Raw genomic sequence first — 18,545 nt, forward strand, 5'->3', positions numbered from 1 at the left:
TAAAGATGTTGTTATTGATTTTATTGTTATCGTTCTTTGTCATACTTGTCCCTAAGATCAGTCTGCGATAAGTCATCAGTCTAATTTTTTTATTTGACATTTCATTCTTTGAGTTTTGCAGTACTGATTTTTCTAATCACTTATTGATGAGAAGAATAAATCCCAGGTTAAGCCCTAAGTAAAAATCTTACCTGCACTTCAGAAATAGTTTCAGGTAGTCTTATCTGGCATGGTACCTTCTGCATCGGCTCCTCTGTCCTACCAGAAGCCCATGGGATTCCTAGCTTCCCTACTTTTAACTTCATAGCTACTTTGGTGCAGTTGGGAAATGTGCTCTTAAAATTATAAAACTTATGTGGTACCAATTTAATTTTTGATCATTTACAAATGGGCATATATGTGCATGTACAAAGGGAAATCAAACTTGCAGTTGAGAAACACTGAGGGAAAATGCCATATGACAGCCCTGGGAAGATAGATTAACCATTTCCATTCTGCATATACTTAAGCCAGAACAGATGATAGGTAGAAGATAGAGATAGACATATTTAGTAATAGGTGTATAGATAGATGTTGATATCTAAACATCTGGACATTAGCCTTGAAGATGAACCTCATCTTCTCACCTTTTTCCATACAGTTACCAACAGAGCTGAGGAACCCTGACACCTGTTAGTCTGCTTTTATGTGGTTTGCTGGTAAGTGTTGCAGACTTTGAAAGAATGAAATTTTCCTGCTGTTTACAGAGATGACAATTAGCATTTTAGAAATGCTTTACTTTTGTATTTCAACAAGCAAACTCTAAAAATATGTGTGCAGTTCCATTTTCAAGATTTCAGGCTTCCCAGAGCCCTATTTTGCTTATAAAACTGTAGATTTTTATGTAGGTCATGAAAGAGGGGAAATATCACTAGCAATGTTCACTATATTTTTAGGAACCTAAGCTGTAATATTTTCCCCAAAGTTTCTGCTGGATTCAAAGCATCCCAGGAAACTAGCACATTAAGGCTTGCTCTTGTTTCCCACTACTATCCCTAGAAAGCAGAGGCCTTTGTTCCTGTTTACATTCTGGCTCTCTTGTATCCTCTGATGATGCTTGGGTCCCTGGTGTTCCCTTATCTCTTTCATCTTGTCTGCAAGGACTAATCTGTCTGTTTCTCCAGTTTAGTCTGGCAAAAGGAAAGGAAGTTGATTTAGAGTTTATCTAAATGCTTTCTGACAATACTACTGTATCATATTTGGGGCTACACACATAACTGTTGTGTTGGAAGCTTTGAAATTCTTGTTTGGTCTCAAGCTTTTATGTCTCGTTTTTCTAGGTACTCAAATATTTAACTATGTCCTTAATTTCTTTTGTGTTTTCTAATTCTTTTGGATACATGTAAATACATTCTTGTTGTATGATATCATTTTATCTGCAAACAATTTTCCTTGTACTTTTTACCGTTCTCTTTTCTAAAGCTCCTATAAACTCTGTTTTCAGCTGGGGTCATATGTACAGAGGTTGGAGATAAAGATAGTGTTACATAAAGCACATTTGCATGGCCTCTACCCTCTGATAGCAGGAGAGGGTGATGCTGTTAGCTGTGTCTTGTGAACTGTTGGCATCTTGCTTGAACCAGTTGTTAAATCATTCCAGTGCATAAATCCAATCTTCCAGGTCAGATTACTTATGAGATAAAGCGTTGTCACATAATAACCATGTGCTGGGAGACAAGAATGGCCTTACACAAGGTCCTTTATACACTGTAACAAGAGAAGCAATTGTTTCTGTGTCTGAACTCAAGCATGAAATAGACTTGGTTTAAGAACTTATCAAGTATCAAGCAGTTTCTGGAGTTTAAGTTTCGAAAAACCATGGTAAAAAAAATGAGATTTGTCAAAATTGTCCATCTACTTTAGACAAGTTGCCCTGAACATATCACCCAGAAGAAACCTCTGCCACTGTTGAGTGACTTGTCTACACCTCCTTGCCTGGCATCCAACAGTTCCTTGTTTGGGGTCATTACTTGGTCTCTACCAAACTAAAACAATACTATAATAGGGGGAAAGATGGCTAAGTTTGAGGTACATAGAATGTTAGTTTGAGACATCCCATGGAGGGTATTAAGTTCCAGACAAGAACTTAATGGGGTTTTGAGTTGATTTCTGAGAGGAACCACTAGCAGTATCAGAGGTAAAGAGTATATGGATGGTGTGGTATAGGAGAAACTATGGACTTATCAGTGAACCAAAACTTGAAAAGTTGAAAATGGGAAATATTTATTATTTATTCTTGGGCTGCCCTATTGAATTTCATGACTTAACAAAATAAGGGCCATATGTCCTTTATCATAAATATCGCTATTTTGTAGTGGCATGCAGCAAATGCTCAATACATTTGCTGAACAACTGAATAAATAAACAGGAAATATGTACAGAAACAGTGCCTAAGAGTGCTTCTAGGGTAGAAGAACAGCACTTCTTGTTTCTTGTTGGGGGCTTCACTACTATGGGAAACAAAGTCCCACAGTATGAATCCTTAAGAGTGGCCGTAGAACCAACACTTGGACACACAGTTCATTATGGGGAGGGACGTATCCAAAGGGTAGATTAAAGGAAGGCAGGGAGATGGTAAAAATCTTCCTTTATGCATATATTTTTATTTGCATAGCAATATAAAACATACAATAATAAGAAACAGTTCAAACCACCACTTGCCAGCTATACCTCACTGAATGCTCTAACAATGCCTCAGACTTGACTGTGGAACTCAGCCAGCATCGTGCAAGCACACTTCTCTCCCCAGCCTGTTGTGTTCTGCCTCTTCTCTGCTAGTTGTTGTTTCCCATTGTGCCAGCATTATCTCAGCTCCTTAGACTAAAAAATACCAGTCCTGCTTTTCTGTGTTCCACTTCCATCATGGCAATCTAACCCATCCCCCACCCCCCCCACCCCCCACCCCCGCTGCCCTGCCCCACCACATTGTACTCCATGCACTCTTTCACTCCCCCTGCCCCATGTGGAGGGCTCCGAACTGATTTTTAGGTCTGCATTACTTGTATGTGGTTACTGCCTCTCCTCTCCCCATCTTGTATGACAGTCACGTTTGACCACATTCCATTGTTCTTTATCTGTTGTAAGTGTTTGAGATCTGGATCTGCTTTTTACACATTTAGCATGTCCCCCACCCCCCACTTCTGAAATTAGTGATGCTCATGAAATGGACATTCAAAACTACCCATTGGGTACCTACTCCTTGCCAACAGCATCTGAGTTGCTAGGACAGTAGGAACAGCTCCAACGTGTTCTCATTCTAGCAAAGACGCAAGGGAAATTAAATGTGGGATTCCTATAAAAAATGAGCAGGATTATCTGTGAGATGACAAGGCTTTACATTGGAAGGGAAGAAAATGTCTATAGAAGAAGCAGGAGGCAAAGAAGGAAAACCAGGAGGGAACGGGAGGAAGAAGGAGAAGAAAAGTCACATAAACATAAAGTCAGAGAGGACCATGTGCCCAGAGAGAGGGACAAGACAGTCAGAGACCTGGAGAAGAATGAAAAGAGCTTTGGAGACTTAAGGGATTAAGTAAAGTGGAGACGGCCTAAGCAAAGGCATCTAGGAACAGGCCAGGCCAGGCTTGGCATAGTCTGGGGCTGTGTCACAGGATCATACAGTTTGAGCTATAAGACCATAGGGGGCTGAAGCAATGGGTGAAAATGGACTTAAGATTTTACCAGTTCATGTGAGCTTCTTTGTGTAAAATTGATGACTTGGAGGATTTTAGAAGAAGACCAAGTAGCAGATTATTAAACAATAGCCCAGGTTAGAACATGGCATTGTGGGAAAGGGTAGAGGCTATAGAGACAAGGTATCAAAGAGATAAAAGGTAGGTATATGTTTTGGGAGGGTGAAAACTGAGTCTGCATCCACTCTGCCTCCCCAAGCAAGAGGAGGATGAGGAGAAAGAGGAGAAGGTGGGGGAGGAAAGAGGAGGTGGGGGAGGAAGGAGGAAGAGATGAGGGAAGCAAGGAGGGGAGGAGGGGGAGGAGGAGAAGGAGGGGTAAGGAAGATGAGGAAGACATTAATTTTATTCATCAAATTCATAGGATTTGGTTATTAATGGATTTCATGTTAGGGATAATAAGGAATCAAGGATTTCTTTCCAAGTTTCCGGTTGAACTGGCTTTTTTTTTTTTTTTTTTTTTTTTTTTTTTTTTTTTTTTTTTTTTTTGTCATGGAGGAGATTGGCTGAAGGAACAGTTCTGTTAGGGTGAGATCACCAAGTTAGTTGCAAGTGCACTGTGGAGCCACGCTGAAGTGTCACACAGACAGCTCTTTGTACAAGCCTGGAGCTTAGGAAGGTCAAGACTGAAGACATGACCGAAGACTTGTCATGTTAGGTGTCTTTTAAGACAAGACACAGGTTGGTACCCCCTGAGAAGAGATGGGGGGTGTGATAAATGCCCCTGACTTAAGCCCAGGGACTCTGCAGTGTTTGTCTTAGACGAAAAGGAGCCATCGAAGGAACTTGGCACTGAGGAGAGAGAGCATTAATTTTGGACTTGGTAAAGTAGTGTCAAGCATCTTTTATTGTTTAGGGAACAGGCTTATATGTGACTATCCTCTGGGCCAAGCAACCACCATCTTGGGGAGTTCAGAGTGGCCCTCTTGCAAAGTGATTATCCTAGCGGGAATTGTTGACTGTTTACAGAGGGCATGGCAGAGTAGGATGGCTCACAGACCCTCACCCAGGTATCCAGCTGCTCCCTACCACCATATGTGAAACTTGGCTTTAATTGCACTTGGCCTGGAGGAGGGGCCAGATTATGGGGGGCAGGGCTCCCCTGGGGATGGAGCTCCACCTATGGCTATAGGGAAGCCCTTATTTTTGCTGGGTTAAGGTTTTCCAGGTGTGGTCTGTGGGAGTAGAGAACCCATACACCAGTGATTAACCCTCACTTATGCTGTGTAAGGAGTTCAATAAACTTATTGGTTCCTGTGCTCGGTAGTTTTATATCAATGTGACACAAGCTAGAGTCATCTAAGAGGAAGGAATCACAATTGAGAAATTGCCTCCATAAGATTGGACTGTAGGCAACCAAGCCTGTAGGGCTTTTTTTTTTTTTTTTTCAATTACTGATTGATGTGGGAGGGTCCAGCCTGAGATGGGTGCCATTCTACCCCAGGTTGGTATTTTTGGGTGCTGTAAGAAAGCATCTGAGTGAGCCATCAGGAGCAAGCCAGTAACCATGATCTCTACATCAGCTCCTGCCTCCAGGTTCCTGCCCAGTTTGAATTCCTGTTTTGGTTTCCTGTAATGGACTATGATTCAGAATATGGAAGGTAAATTAATCCTTTCCTCTCCAGGTTGCTTTTGATCGTGGTGTTTTGTCACGGCAATAGGCACCCTAACTAAGGCAGTTCTCTAGAGTAAACTTCAGAACCATGCCTGGGGTTGTCATGCCTGGGACCTTAGAAGGAGTATTGTTTATGTCTCCCACTGGGAGGGATTTTTAGCAAGAGGGCTGTTTTCAAAGCTTGGGGAAGGAAACGGGGTTGTCATAGCATGTTGCGTAATTGTAATCAGAACGGTAGAAGTGGGGTTCTGCCCACTAGCCACTCTGCCTCTATCCGCCCAGATCAGAGTTTAACCCCTCCTTCCTGACTGGGTCGCGGCTCCCTTGAGTGTGCAGCCTATCTCAACCATCCTTGTCTTCCAACCCTCGTCAAGGGTCCCCAAACATTCAAACTTGGTAGAACTTTTTTCTACCATCTGGCCCTACTTTTGCCGGATGCTCCATCAGTCTTGCAGGTTTGTGGAGGTGTCCGGAGGACCGGGTACTGTCTGCTGCCCCAAATGATCTCAGTGAACGGTGACAGCTGCGGGCTGTGCTATTTCGTTGGTTTACCTGGCAGGCAGACTCTTCTTTTTTCATTTGTCTTTTCACGCAGCAATGGTGAGGAGGCCCGCATCTCTCCTGCTAACAATCATGGGCACTTGCAGCTTGCTTGCTCCAGCGCGAAACCAGGCCCATGCGGAGTGCTTTCAGCCGAGGCCAATCACCTGGTTCACGTGTGCTGTGTCTTTGGCCTCCGGTGGCTCTGTGGAGGCTCAGTATGACCTTGTTTCATGCTGCTGTCTACATTTCTGGTGGCAGGTGTGTCCTGGGGCAACTGAACGGCGCTGTGTACATAGGAACAGGTTATGAAGAAGTGAACAGGAGGAGGAGTTTGCTTAGTGAGGCAAGTCACAGAATTTCCTTAGCTAGCCTGGGTTTGGAGTCAGGCCGTTGCCTGACTTGCTCATGCATACAGACTCTACTTAAGAGGAAGTGTGGAGAGGAAGGAAGCCGGCACAAGAGGGTGCAGGCCTGGGAGCTTTGAAGAGACGAGTGCCTTTGTCACCAAAATGCTCCCTAAGCGCCTCCGGGTGTGCGTAGGGGGCAATTTTTAGTTCGTTGCAAACTGTAATTTCTCTCTGCTACACGGCACTTAACTGGCAAAGGGAGTTCTGGAGGTTTCTCCACAGTCCTGGTCCCCAAATTTGGGGGACCACTATTGGTCACGGAGACAGGCCATGGAGGCCAGTCACTGCATGAAGTGCCTCAAGGCTAGGCATCTAGCCCCAGCCAACTTTCAAAGGGGAAAGTCCTGCCCCGTTTGTGTTCCCCTCGGGGCCACTCTGGCTAAGCCCCAGAAGCCTATAGCCATCCCCATGCTCTGTGGGCTGCCAGAACCTGGCCAGGATGTGAGTCCCGGCAACCTAGGTCCCCTAGCGCCCCCTACAGCTGCGGCGGGGTGGGGGTGGGGATCGAGTTGGGGAAAGGGAGACAAGGCTGTGAGCCTCGGCACCACACCCAGGACCCCACCCAGATCACAGGAGCACCCAGCCCCAAGGCCACAGAAACGGGGCGTGGGCCAGGGCCTGAGGCATCCCTGGGCATTACGATTGCTCCGCCTGTGGCCACCAATTCCCCTCCCCTGGCGTCCCTCTCTCCGCCCCTGTCGCCCGCCAGTACCGGACACGCTGCTGCACTTCATCTCTTGGGGCGCTCTTCGCCTTGGCCAACCGTCGCATCCTGTGCAACTCTGGTCAGTGGCCGTTTGGTGTTGAATGTTCCCCACCAAGAGTGCATGGCTGCGGAACCGAGGCGCAGACCCGGGCCCCGAGGGGTCGCCCTCTGGGAAGCGGTGATGCTGTTGTTGTACCTGGAAGTGCCTGCGGGGTACCCCTACAACCTGGACCCCGAGAGCGCGCTGCTGTACCAGGGCCCCTCCGGCACTCTGTTTGGCTACTCGGTGGTGCTGCACAGCCACGGGGAAAAGCGCTGGTGAGTGCGCCCTCCCCAAGAGGCATGTGGCAGCGCCTCCGCCTCTGGGATTCCTTGTCTGAATCAAACTTTCCGCCCTCCTGGGAGGTCAGAGGAAAGCCTAGCTTCAGCCAGCTGGCTCACTGGAGAGCCTTAGAGCTAACTTATCTTAGGATGACAGACCCCAGGGTGCTCCTGGGACCTGGTGCTGGAGTCTGAGTCTCGGGTGATGGTGATGGGCAGAGGACGTGGGCGCCGCTCCCCATGTTGCCCACTGCCCAGCTGTGGTAACTCGGGGCAGGGTAGGTGGGCAGACTGGCTCACATCTGAGCGAACTTGCCTGGTTCTCGCTTTAGGCTCATCGCGGGGGCGCCCACTGCCAGCTGGCTCTCCAATGCCTCAGTGGTCAATCCTGGGGCGATTTACAGATGCAGGATCGGAGAGAATCCAGGCCAGACCTGCGAACAGCTCCAGCTGGGTGAGTTGAGTCCTGGACCAGGAGATAATGAACTTTCCCCGTGGGCCCATTGTTAGATAAGTTCTGGAAGACTTGGCGATGCCAGTTTCTTCTAGTTTAAAGTGCATGCTTTTCGATTTTAACCCCATGGCAGCTTGCTTCTGGTGATATTTGCCTTTTTCTTGCTTGAGGTTGTAGCCGATCGCAGTATCTGGTAAAAGCTCCCTCAGGGAAAGTTTCTTAGGATGCCTTTTGGCCAGCCACCTCTCACCCTCTACCATGTGTAAAACCTGCTTCAAAGCCAGAGGACCCAGCCCAGAAAAGGATTGTTAAGGATTGTGCTTGATCTCTGACCGTCTCAACTTTGATCTAGAATCACATCAGAAATAAAAACTTCGAATGACCCCACATCTCGTCATTTAGCCCAAGGGCTTTCCTTTCTCTTCCTTCCATAGAATATATACCATAAAAGAACAGGAGGGAAAAACGGCATGTCAACTGTTAAAATCATTAATATAGGAGGTCTAACGTGTAATTATTAATGTTCCTCCTCTCGGATTCTCCTGTTAAGCAGGCCTGTCTTCAGCCCTCATTTCTTATGTCTTTAAGTTTACAGAAACTTGAGACATGTGTGCTGATGGGGGAGGGACAAGTTTCATGTTTCAAAGTCACAAGCAAATCTGCTGCACACAGACACATGGGAAAAGAAAGGGGAACTAATATTAATTTAGATCTGTCTTGCTCCTAGCACTGTTGTGTGGATTGCTCAATGTTCCCCCCTCAAAGCAACTCTAGGTTATGATTGTAATGTTTCTGCGTTCCACAGTAGGACTCCAACACAGAGAGCTGTGGGTTCCTCCTTCAAAATTACTTACCGAGGCTTAGCCTTACTCTTCAGTTGTACATGTTCAGTGAAGAGAAAACCAAATGAAGGGTTTAGTGTGCTGGCTATAGAGATGATCTATCATCTATGATGATGAATTATAGGTGATAATTGGGACTTTTGAGATTGCCTTATTTCGTCTTTAACTTTTTAGAGTCATCTTTGTGTTGTTTGCTTGCCTGTTTTGTTCTGTTTCTTTCTTTGCACTTTTCCCTCAGCACCCATAAAAATGCAGGAGTTATCTGTGCATTGAACTAGGCTGCTGCTGCCACAAAAGTGCAAAGCATATTGGGAGTGGGAAGACACAAAGAGGGGGGAGGAGGACGACAATGAACAGGAGAGGGAGAAAACCAGCAAAACCAAATTTTATTTGGGAAAACAAGCTATTGTGAAACTTAGTTCTTTTTAAAGGAGAGATGGGCCTCAGAGCATCATTAGGCACCCCCTATTCCAAACCGCAGACAGGGGTGCATACAGGATTGACAGAGCTGTGTATTCGGAATGATTTTGCCCAGTATTTTCATTGCCTGAGAGAGCTGTGCAATGAATGAAGCCTTGATCTGACAGAGGCTTCACAGGGTATCCAGTCCTGGCATTCTTTCCAGATCCATGACATGACATCCTGCCTGGGGGGCACTGGATCTATTTATGGAGGCTTGCATTTAACTGGAAAGATCATGTCCTGGGATAGGCTTTTAGAAGTTGGCAGCTGTCAATTAAAGGAAAACCTAAATTCACTGCAGTGCAGAGCACAGCGTTTGCCACAGACGTTCAAGCACAGTAGACACATAAAAAACATTGCAAGTTTTGGGATGGATGAATAAAGAAAAGCACAAGTTTGATAGTTCTCAGTTTGATTGGTGGGTAGAAGAGTTAGCAATGGTAACCCAAAGTGCTGTTCCTTACCTTCAAGAATTGAGTCAACAAAAACACTGAGGTGAAAGACACAAAATGGAGTATAAGGTCCTAGTCAATTGATTGGTTACAACATCAACTATGGTAACACTTAGAATGCTTTTGTAAGGGAATTGGCTGAAGTTACTTCTCGGGGAACAATCTGAACAATATATTCCCAGTTTCTACAGAGAAAATTGTTTCTTCATTGAGAACAAATTTAAAAGTAATTTAAAGATGTAAGGTAAAATACTAATGCTCATGTCCAGAAAGAAAGCTAAAAAAAAAAAATCACCAATTGATTAGCAGGAACATATTAAGACTGTAAAGAGTATAGACTATGCATTATTACTTTTGAATACATTTTGTGTGTGTGTGTATGTGTGTGCAGAAAGAGAGAAAGGAGAAAGCTACCTACACACACACACACACACACACACACACACACACACACACACAAATCTTCTGGATGATTGAGCTATTTATAATTTTAAAAATAATTTTATTTATATTTAACTATATTATATAGTTATACTGTAAATAACTATACTTATAATTATATAGATAATTGTAATTATCTTATGTAGAATGTAAGTGATTATATTATGAAGCTTAAAAATGCTTAGCTTAGCTGGGCATAGTGGCACATGTCTTTAATTCCAGCACTCAGGAGGCAGAGGCAGGTAGACCTTTGTGTTCAGGTCCAAGCCAGCCTGATCTACATAGGAGTTCTAGTACAACCAGAGCTGCATAGTGAGACCCTGTCTCAAACTCTGCCCCCGACAGATACTTAGCTCAATATCCAGACATTGAAAAGTGAGTTATTTATTTTCTAATTAAAATATATGTGATATCTGCAATAAAATGTTATCAAAATAAGTAATTAGGGTCAATTAATGAACTAAAAATAAAATGTTAATTGTATAAACAAAAAATATAACAAATTGAAATGAAGCAAATGAAAAAGAAGTCATTGGCCCATCACAAAAGTTATGTTAGAGCTATTGTAGCTATCTCAGCAAGTAACCCCTTGCCTCTGGAATAACAGTACTTCTTATCGTGATTCTAAAAGTGTCCAGTCTTGTGAAATGGTGTCTATCAGATGTTTGGTTCAAAATATCATGAGTTGTTTCAACGTCTCTGTAGAATGTCAGACAAATGGCTGACTCAGATAGACTCCTAGCCTCTCCCACCCTAGCATCATCTATGGCTGATGTCATGACATACCATGCTGTATTCACTATAGCCATAATCAGAGTCAAGCAGGCATACTCATTTATCTACCATGCTCAGGGGAGACAGTGGCAGTGCCCCTTCAGCAGACCAAATTGGCTGATGAGGTAACACCAGCAGAGTTGCTTCTATAGCACCCAGGGTGTTTTCTTCCTGTGTTCTCAGCCTCTTTCTGGCACCCTGCCTATCTCGGAGGTGTCTGTTGTTTTGTACTCCCTTGCTACTTCCTTCCATGAACAAAAAAGTGGTCTCCCTTCAGAAGGACTGAGGTCTACATCCACTTGTGCAGACAGTGTCTAAGTAGGTCATGGAATTTCCACATGTCCACTCTCTTCTCTGTCATCTACTCTGTACTCTTACTGGGGGTTGTTTAATGAATTTGGTCCCTGAGAATCAGGATGCTAAAAATAATGACTTCATAATTAATATATTTAAGCATGATCCATGCTTAAAACACAATAATCAGCAAAGCAGAACACAATAACAATACATGAATGATTATCAGGTTTATTTGGGTATCAAAAGACACTCCAGATTTTTAATACTTTGTAGTTACCACAAATGTCTTCCCTTAATCCTCGTGTGTGTGTGTGTGTGTGTGTGTGTGTGTGTGTGTGTGTGAGAGAGAGAGAGAGAGAGAGAGAGAGAGAGAGAGAGGAGAGACCGTGGCTCTGGATGACTGACTTATCAGGGAATAGAATCTAAAGTTACACAGTTACACAGTTCAAGAAAGTACACTGGCCATGTGGCTTTTGAGGACGGGAAACGTCTGCAGTGAGAAGTTGTATTAAGTAATTTACCCAGTAGATGTCTGAGATAGTACAAAACTACGTTATGATTACCCCATGAAAGAAATATCTTAAAGTAGTATTGATAGCTTAATAACTCTTGAATTGATTTAACATTCCCTTTTACATTTGTAATATGGCAGCCTTGCATTTAAAAATGTCATGTGAGCACACATTACATCTCTATTGGACAGGACTAATCCCCCCGAAAACTTTCCTTGGGTGGGAGCACTCCTGCATCTGTGCCTGGGTGGGTAGGTCCTTCACTTCCCCTCATGTCCAGAGCTCTGACTGTTGAATGGTTAAGCTTCCTGTCTGGGCTTCTCTTTCTCTTGCTGGAAAGACCAAAGGTCCACAACAACTTGGTTACCTTTGTTGATTTTGAAAATATTTCTGGAAATAACATTGTCTTAGGAAATCTGTTTTTATATTTCATACCCTACTTTGAAACTGGTCAAGTTCCTAAGCATTGCATCATTTCTACCTGATTGGCAGGGATTAGTAATGCTAAAATACAAATACTTAACTATTCAAACTTCATATGTGTTCTGTGTGATGTTCTTTTTGTTTGCAACAAGCCTAAAATTATAGCTTATGAAGCTGAGATTAATACAGATTGGTCAACCTGAAAAATTGTCCCTGAACACAGGCCATTCTGAATACAGAAAATCATGGTATAGGATGCCATTAATAAGCTGAGGTTAAAAGGTAGAAGCTGGGGTTAGCCAAATGGCTTAGTTGTTGAAGGTGTATATCACTCTGGCAAAGGACCCAAGTTCAGTTCCAGCACCCACATCAGGCAGCTTTCAGCCACCTGTGATGATGCCAGCTCCAAAGGCATCAGATGTGTTTGGTCTCCAAGAGTACCTATATACACCCATGGTACACACCTACACACACACACACACACACACACACACACACACACACACACACACACTTAATATTTTAAAAGATTAGAAGTTCCCCAATCTCCCATACTTGACCTCTCAAAGGGTGAGATGTCCTTCTAATTGGAGAGATGCTTTCTTAAACATATGCTTATATGCTCATTGGTTAATATTTCTAATGGCTAAGATACTTTTCCTTGGCAAGAGATCTGGGGCCATGTATTACTACTCCATTGTGCATATGGCTCATGTATTCATTTAGTCATTAAACTGAGAGATATCCAAGAATCAGACCTAAGTGCCTAAAAGCAACACATTCTTTGTACAACAGTTTTCCTACCTAAGTGTTCATGTTGGACGAAACTGTGATGGGAAGATCTAATGACAAGAACAAAGTAGTGAGGAACTGAGACCCATGTGGGGACAGAGTAAATCTCAGCTAAAGGAAGAGATTATAAAAATAATATGCCACTGAGGGTGTGGCCATTGGTAGGTTCCCATGCTGCAGTGCATGGCTCCACAGCCTTGTACTTATGGGCAGCTAATTGGACTTAGCAAATTATTAGAAACAGGAAGAAGGACAGTAAGAGGAAGAGCAAGAAGAGGAGGAAGTAATGACAGGAGAAGGAGGTGCTGGGGGAAATGAAGTTATACCTGGTTATATTTCATTGCATACATCAAAAGAAAAAAGCATTCCAGACAGAACAATCATTGTGCATGGAAAGCCAAGGTCTTTGAGAGCACAGTACTTCTGAAGAACTTAAAACCAAGTAGGATTGCATCGCAGAGTGATATGGATGATAGATTACAGAGGTAATCACAGATTATTTCTGGAACAACATGACATTGAACCTATCCTGTGAGGTTTAAAACTTTGAAGTGGAAAGTTCAGATTGTGTGTTTGTCACATAGTATTTTAGTGTGGTATAATGAGTACTTTATAGTCAATATATCGAGACTAAGAATAATATGACAGTTTTTCCTATAATAGAGGCTACTGATGTTAAGTCCCTAACTAGTACAGTGGCAGATGTGATGGAGAAAACCAGAGATCTACAGATGTTTAGAGAATGGATTCAGAAATACTTGGTACTTTTCAAATGAGTTAAACACTAGGAAAAAGAAATCACCAAAGATGTCACTGAAGGTCCTGATTTTGGGGGTATTGGATGGATAACAGCGATAGATGCTCTAAAAGGATAGAACAGCAGGTTTTCTGGAAGGCCGTGTACTCCATTGGTGTGAAGTTTATACGACACAAAAGTAGATATCTATGAGTTAGATTTCTATGCCTGAGGACCAGAGAGAAGACTGTACCAGTGAGTCAGAGTCAAGAGTGATTGATATGGAAGGAACAGTCAATGCCATAGGGGTGAATGAGCTTAACCTGCAAACTGTAAGATAAGCAGATCAGAAGACCAAGGGTAGACACTAAGATTCATTCCTACAACTAGAGAAGGGGCAAGAATAGTACTAGTGAAGTCCACTTCAACTTAAACCATCCATGGAGCTTTAAGAATACCTGTTCTAGTTGCCCTGTCTCAAAATAATTGTCTCTAGGAGTTTGTCCAAAAAATGGAAGCAGGAGTTTCCAGTGGTCCAAGGATGATTTCAGTGTTCATCCATGGTTGAGAACCACTGGAGAAGAAAGAAGGGGCCTCGAGAAAGACAGAGCCTAAGAGGTAGCAAGAAAATCAGGTGCATTAGGCATTGTAGAAGTCAGAAGATGAGAGGGTTTTGAGAAAAGGTTTGTGGTTGGGAGTGTTAAAAGGCCCTAGACATCACAAAAGACAAGAACTTAGGTAGCTTCTCTGGGTTAGAGAGAATAGATTCATCAATAACCTTGGGAAGTCTAGTTTTAAGTGACAAAGACACTGTAAAGACTTGAGACATGAAGAATAAGAGCAGAGGATAACCCTTCCCATTGGATCTTCCTTCAACCCCTTAGCATGCTATATCGAAGAAATAAAGTTGAATAAGGTGTGATTGAAAGGCACAATGAATTCAGTCTAGATGATGAGAGGGGCAGGTGAGTGCATCATTAGTGATGACAGACAAGCATTGGCAGGAACAAGAAATCAGGTTCATCTGATACACGTTCTAGTGTGGGTCGGGCTGAAGAATAAGCCAGTTTTCACTACTTTAGATGACCACACAGGAAGAACCCAATATAACTAAAATGAATAGATACATTTTTCAGAGTTAGTGGTATTTTACAGACTTTGTTGCCAATTTCAGCATTTCCTCCAATGGGGCTGCATCAGCCTACATTCTGAAGACTTTGTGGCTTCTCCCCAGGAGACATCATTACCAATCCTGAGAGGTTTGGAAGTGACTGTCTTAAGAAGAAAGTTTCAAAATAGCTCAATGTGGGGAATTAGAACATGGAAGTGTGTTTGTAAGTGACTGGACCAGGCTCAGAAATTCCATGTTTGTTTTGATGTCCTTAGTTTATACCTATATATTTTTTTAAATTGTGAGAATTCTTTTTCAATTTTGAAACACTGTAATTCATATGAATATGTTCAGAAAAAATAAGAACTTACTTATTTTTCAGACCCCTTTTGTTTGGAAGGGTGTCTATGTCTCTGAAGTTAATTAGATATGTTCTCAAATTTTGCCTTGGGCTGAAGAGCTGCCTCAGTGGTTAAAGGTCAGGCTCAAGTCACAGCTGATCTGCAGACAATGTGTCAGTTCATAGCACCTGCGGAACTTCCCGATCATGACTTTACTCTGGGCTCAGGCTCTGTTTTCTTGGGAAGATTTTTTTTCTACTGGGCATTATATTTGATCACTTTTGTGTGCCAACTATGGTTTTTGCAATGTTTTATTCTAGCCTTTTCAACTCCCTACAGAGAAATGCCTCTGATCCTGTTGTGAGTCTTCACTAGCAAGGAAAATATGACAGCTCCTCACTGATTTTCCTTAAATCTTGCTGTCTTAGATCCATCCACCTATAGTCCTCCACACACACACCTATTTTACATGAGAACTGCAAAACAAAACAAAGCAAAAGAAAAAAACAAAAACAAAAAACAAGAGCACAGCATTTCAGGATGGACCACTCCAGGTTTAAGTGCAGGCAGGTTCCCCTGGATTTATTTTCTGTTTAGATTTTGTATTAGCATGCTTGAGTGAGTAAAAGTGCTTGCTGTGTTGACTAACAAGAAGTGGGGGCAGAAGAATCAACCAGAGGCTCCTGGGCCAACTAGCCTGGAGTACACAGCACAGTGGTTAAGGAAGATCCTGTCTCAGCAAGGTGGAAGGCTAGGAACTAGTGCTGACTTGTTCTCTGAACTATACATAGGATCCCCCCCAACACACACAAAATAAATATATAATAATTTTAAAGTATTTAAAGTAGTGTCCATTTAAGTTTTGCAAATGAATCTTTAAGTCCAAGAAATTACCAGACAACTACGAAAGTAGGAATTTTTTCTTTTATTATTTTCTAACGTCAGAAACAAACCTTACTAAATTTTAGTGGTAAATTATTTTAGAACTAGAATTAGTCCAGAATTGGTTTGTTACTAATGCCAGCATTTGAAAAGCTAACACTGAGAAGCTGGCTGTTTGTGTGGGTCTTTCTCCTTGCCCCCACACCCTCAGCCCCCACCAGGAGTTAGTTGTGTGACCTGGAACACTGTCTCTCCTTGTTAAAGCTTCTCTATATTTGGTGCTGGTATTCACAATAATGTCTACTTCAAGAATACTTTGAAAACGTTAGTTAATATGTGTGTTTACAGCTATTAAAATGCACTTGGTACACAGAAAGAATATAGTACATAACAGAATGACTCTCCTCCTTAAGTTATTCCCACCAAACATACCCATTGGAATACATTTTTTCCTTGTAGCTATTACAAGAAGTGTTACAGGTTTCCTGGAGGATTTTGAAGAAACTTGTGACTAAGAGACCAGCAGAGACCCTGAACCTAGAATCAGGTCTCCACAGATGACCTTGTTTTCTATAGTTCTGAGGCTTCAGAATGATTCAGGACCAACTCACATTTACAGAATTTCGACCTTATAACATGATGCTATTGCTCCGTAGGGACGGTCACTGTGGTGGGAAACCTGTACTGGAGTAGAACAGAACAGAACAGAACAGAACAGAAGAAGTTTAGAGGTGGCTTTGCCAGGCCTGTGGCAAATGGATTGCACAGACTCTTTTTCATATAACGGCACATAGAGTATGCCCGCTAGCCATTATTAGATTTTGCTAGCCATCCTAAGACCACATTTAAATACCTCTTCTTAACTAAAGGAAAATATCTTGAGAATGGTATCTTGTTTGGGCATTTAATTTGATATTTTCATTTCTGCTTGGATCTAGATTCGCTGGAAAGTGTCTTGAACATTTGACACTGTCCATGTCCTGTGCCACCTTTAACATGCTGGTGTTAATGGTTTTCATAACTCCAAATCATTTGGATTGCTATTGAGTTCTTAAACATCCCTGTTATCTTTTAGAAGAATCACCACCATGTTTAATTAGATATGTGAGAAAATTGCATTTCTAATCATAGATTTTATAATATAATGGGCTTATTAGTAACTATGGTTTGATAGGACAAACTAAATGAATGGGCCATTTGGGTTAGAGCTTGAGGTTGCTGCTCAACTCTCCCAACACTGTGAGCGCCCTCTGGTGTCTAAATTAAAATCAGCAGAAGGCAGGTTCCTTGGGAAGTGGAAGCATTTGCCATTTATTGAACACCTACTAGGCGCTGGGCAGTCGTGTATGCACAGGCATGAGTTTCTGTAATCCACATCTGTATGGATTGGTAGGTTTGATAAGTTGTTCATTTCATCTACCACTTTAGTTCTAGATGATTTTTTTTCTGATATTCTGAATTTGTTTAGATAATGGATTTTTAACAGGTTATTTTTACTCAGCAATGATTACTTCCTTAAAAAAAGATATCTGAAGTTAATGTCTCCATAGAACATAGGAAAATCAAGAGTTGTTCACTTTGTATGATTGACAAAAAAAAAAAGAAAAAAAAAAAAAAAGGACGGGCCAGTCTTAAATGTATGACATTTATCGTGCAAGAGAATGGAACTTCATATTCAAAAGACAGAAGCAACTTAAAGTAAGGGCTTTTGTTATTTTTCTGAAAACTGAAACTGTGTCATAAGTTTTGAAAGAGCAGATGCACTTACGCACTCTCTTACTATTCAGAGAGTGGAACTGAGCACCCCCACCAAATATCTGCTGGGGAAGCCACAGAACAGTGACGCAGGTGGCTAAACCAGACATCCCATTACACACACAAAAAAAAAAGCCCCAGCCTTCCTCACTGCAAAGCACTTCATTCAAACCCTCAAAGGTCTAGAAAAAAGGCCCTGGAGATTGACCTTTCCATTGGGTCTCTATTTCTTCAGTAGAAATTCCTCAATACTGAAGGTGACTAACATGGAGGAAAAGGGCAGGGCAGGACAGGGGTCAAGGAAATGAAAAGCTTCATGAACAGTACAGAGTTGACTTAACAAGTTATGTGATAAGTTTCAGGGCAGCTTGAGCTAGAGAGAGGCCCTGTCTCAAAAAAAAAAAGTTTATTTACATTCTGTGCAGAATTGCTATATTTCACACATTCTCAGATGTAAAAACAGATTTAGGATGTGAAACTGAATTCAGCTAATTCACACATCTGAATATTTGTAGAATTCTATTGTCGATGTTTTAGAATCATGGGAAACAACACAAAGATCAAAGGTTTTTTTTTTTTTATTCTAATCTTTTGATTTACTGGCTTCACAAATTTGGGTAAGTTCTTGATTCCTTTAAGACTTAGTATTGGGGGCTAAGGAGATCCTTCAGGTGGCTAAGTGTTTTCTGTGCAAGCACGAGGAACTCAGCTCAATTCCCAGCATCCAAGTAAAAGCCAGGCACTGGAACAAGCCTCTAATCTCAGCACTGGGGAGGTGGAGACAGCAGGATCCTTAGATCTCACTGGCCAGTCAATCTAGCTAAGAAGATAAGCTCCAGGTTTTATGAGAGACTCTACCTCAAAAAATACAGTAGAGAGCAATGGAGACTCCAAGGCTAACTTCTCACCAAACATATGTATTCACCCATGTGCACACATCTGTACACACGGATT

At 42.4% G+C, this 18,545-nt stretch overlaps 1 protein-coding gene across 1 annotated transcript in view; it reads left to right on the forward strand.

Moving 5' to 3' along the window:
* Nucleotides 1-6,847: 6,847 nt before the first annotated feature.
* Itga4 (integrin subunit alpha 4) overlaps nt 6,848-18,545 on the forward strand; it is a 70,922-nt gene continuing 59,224 nt past the window's right edge. The window contains exons 1-2 of the mRNA XM_006972507.4: nt 6,848-7,314; nt 7,650-7,771. Coding sequence (XP_006972569.2) covers nt 7,118-7,314; nt 7,650-7,771 — 319 coding nt within the window. The 5' untranslated portion in view covers nt 6,848-7,117. The remainder of the gene's footprint in view (nt 7,315-7,649; nt 7,772-18,545) is intronic.

The sequence above is a fragment of the Peromyscus maniculatus genome, chromosome 4 (genome assembly GCF_049852395.1).
Source record: "Peromyscus maniculatus bairdii isolate BWxNUB_F1_BW_parent chromosome 4, HU_Pman_BW_mat_3.1, whole genome shotgun sequence".
Classification (NCBI taxonomy): Eukaryota; Metazoa; Chordata; class Mammalia; order Rodentia; family Cricetidae; genus Peromyscus; species Peromyscus maniculatus.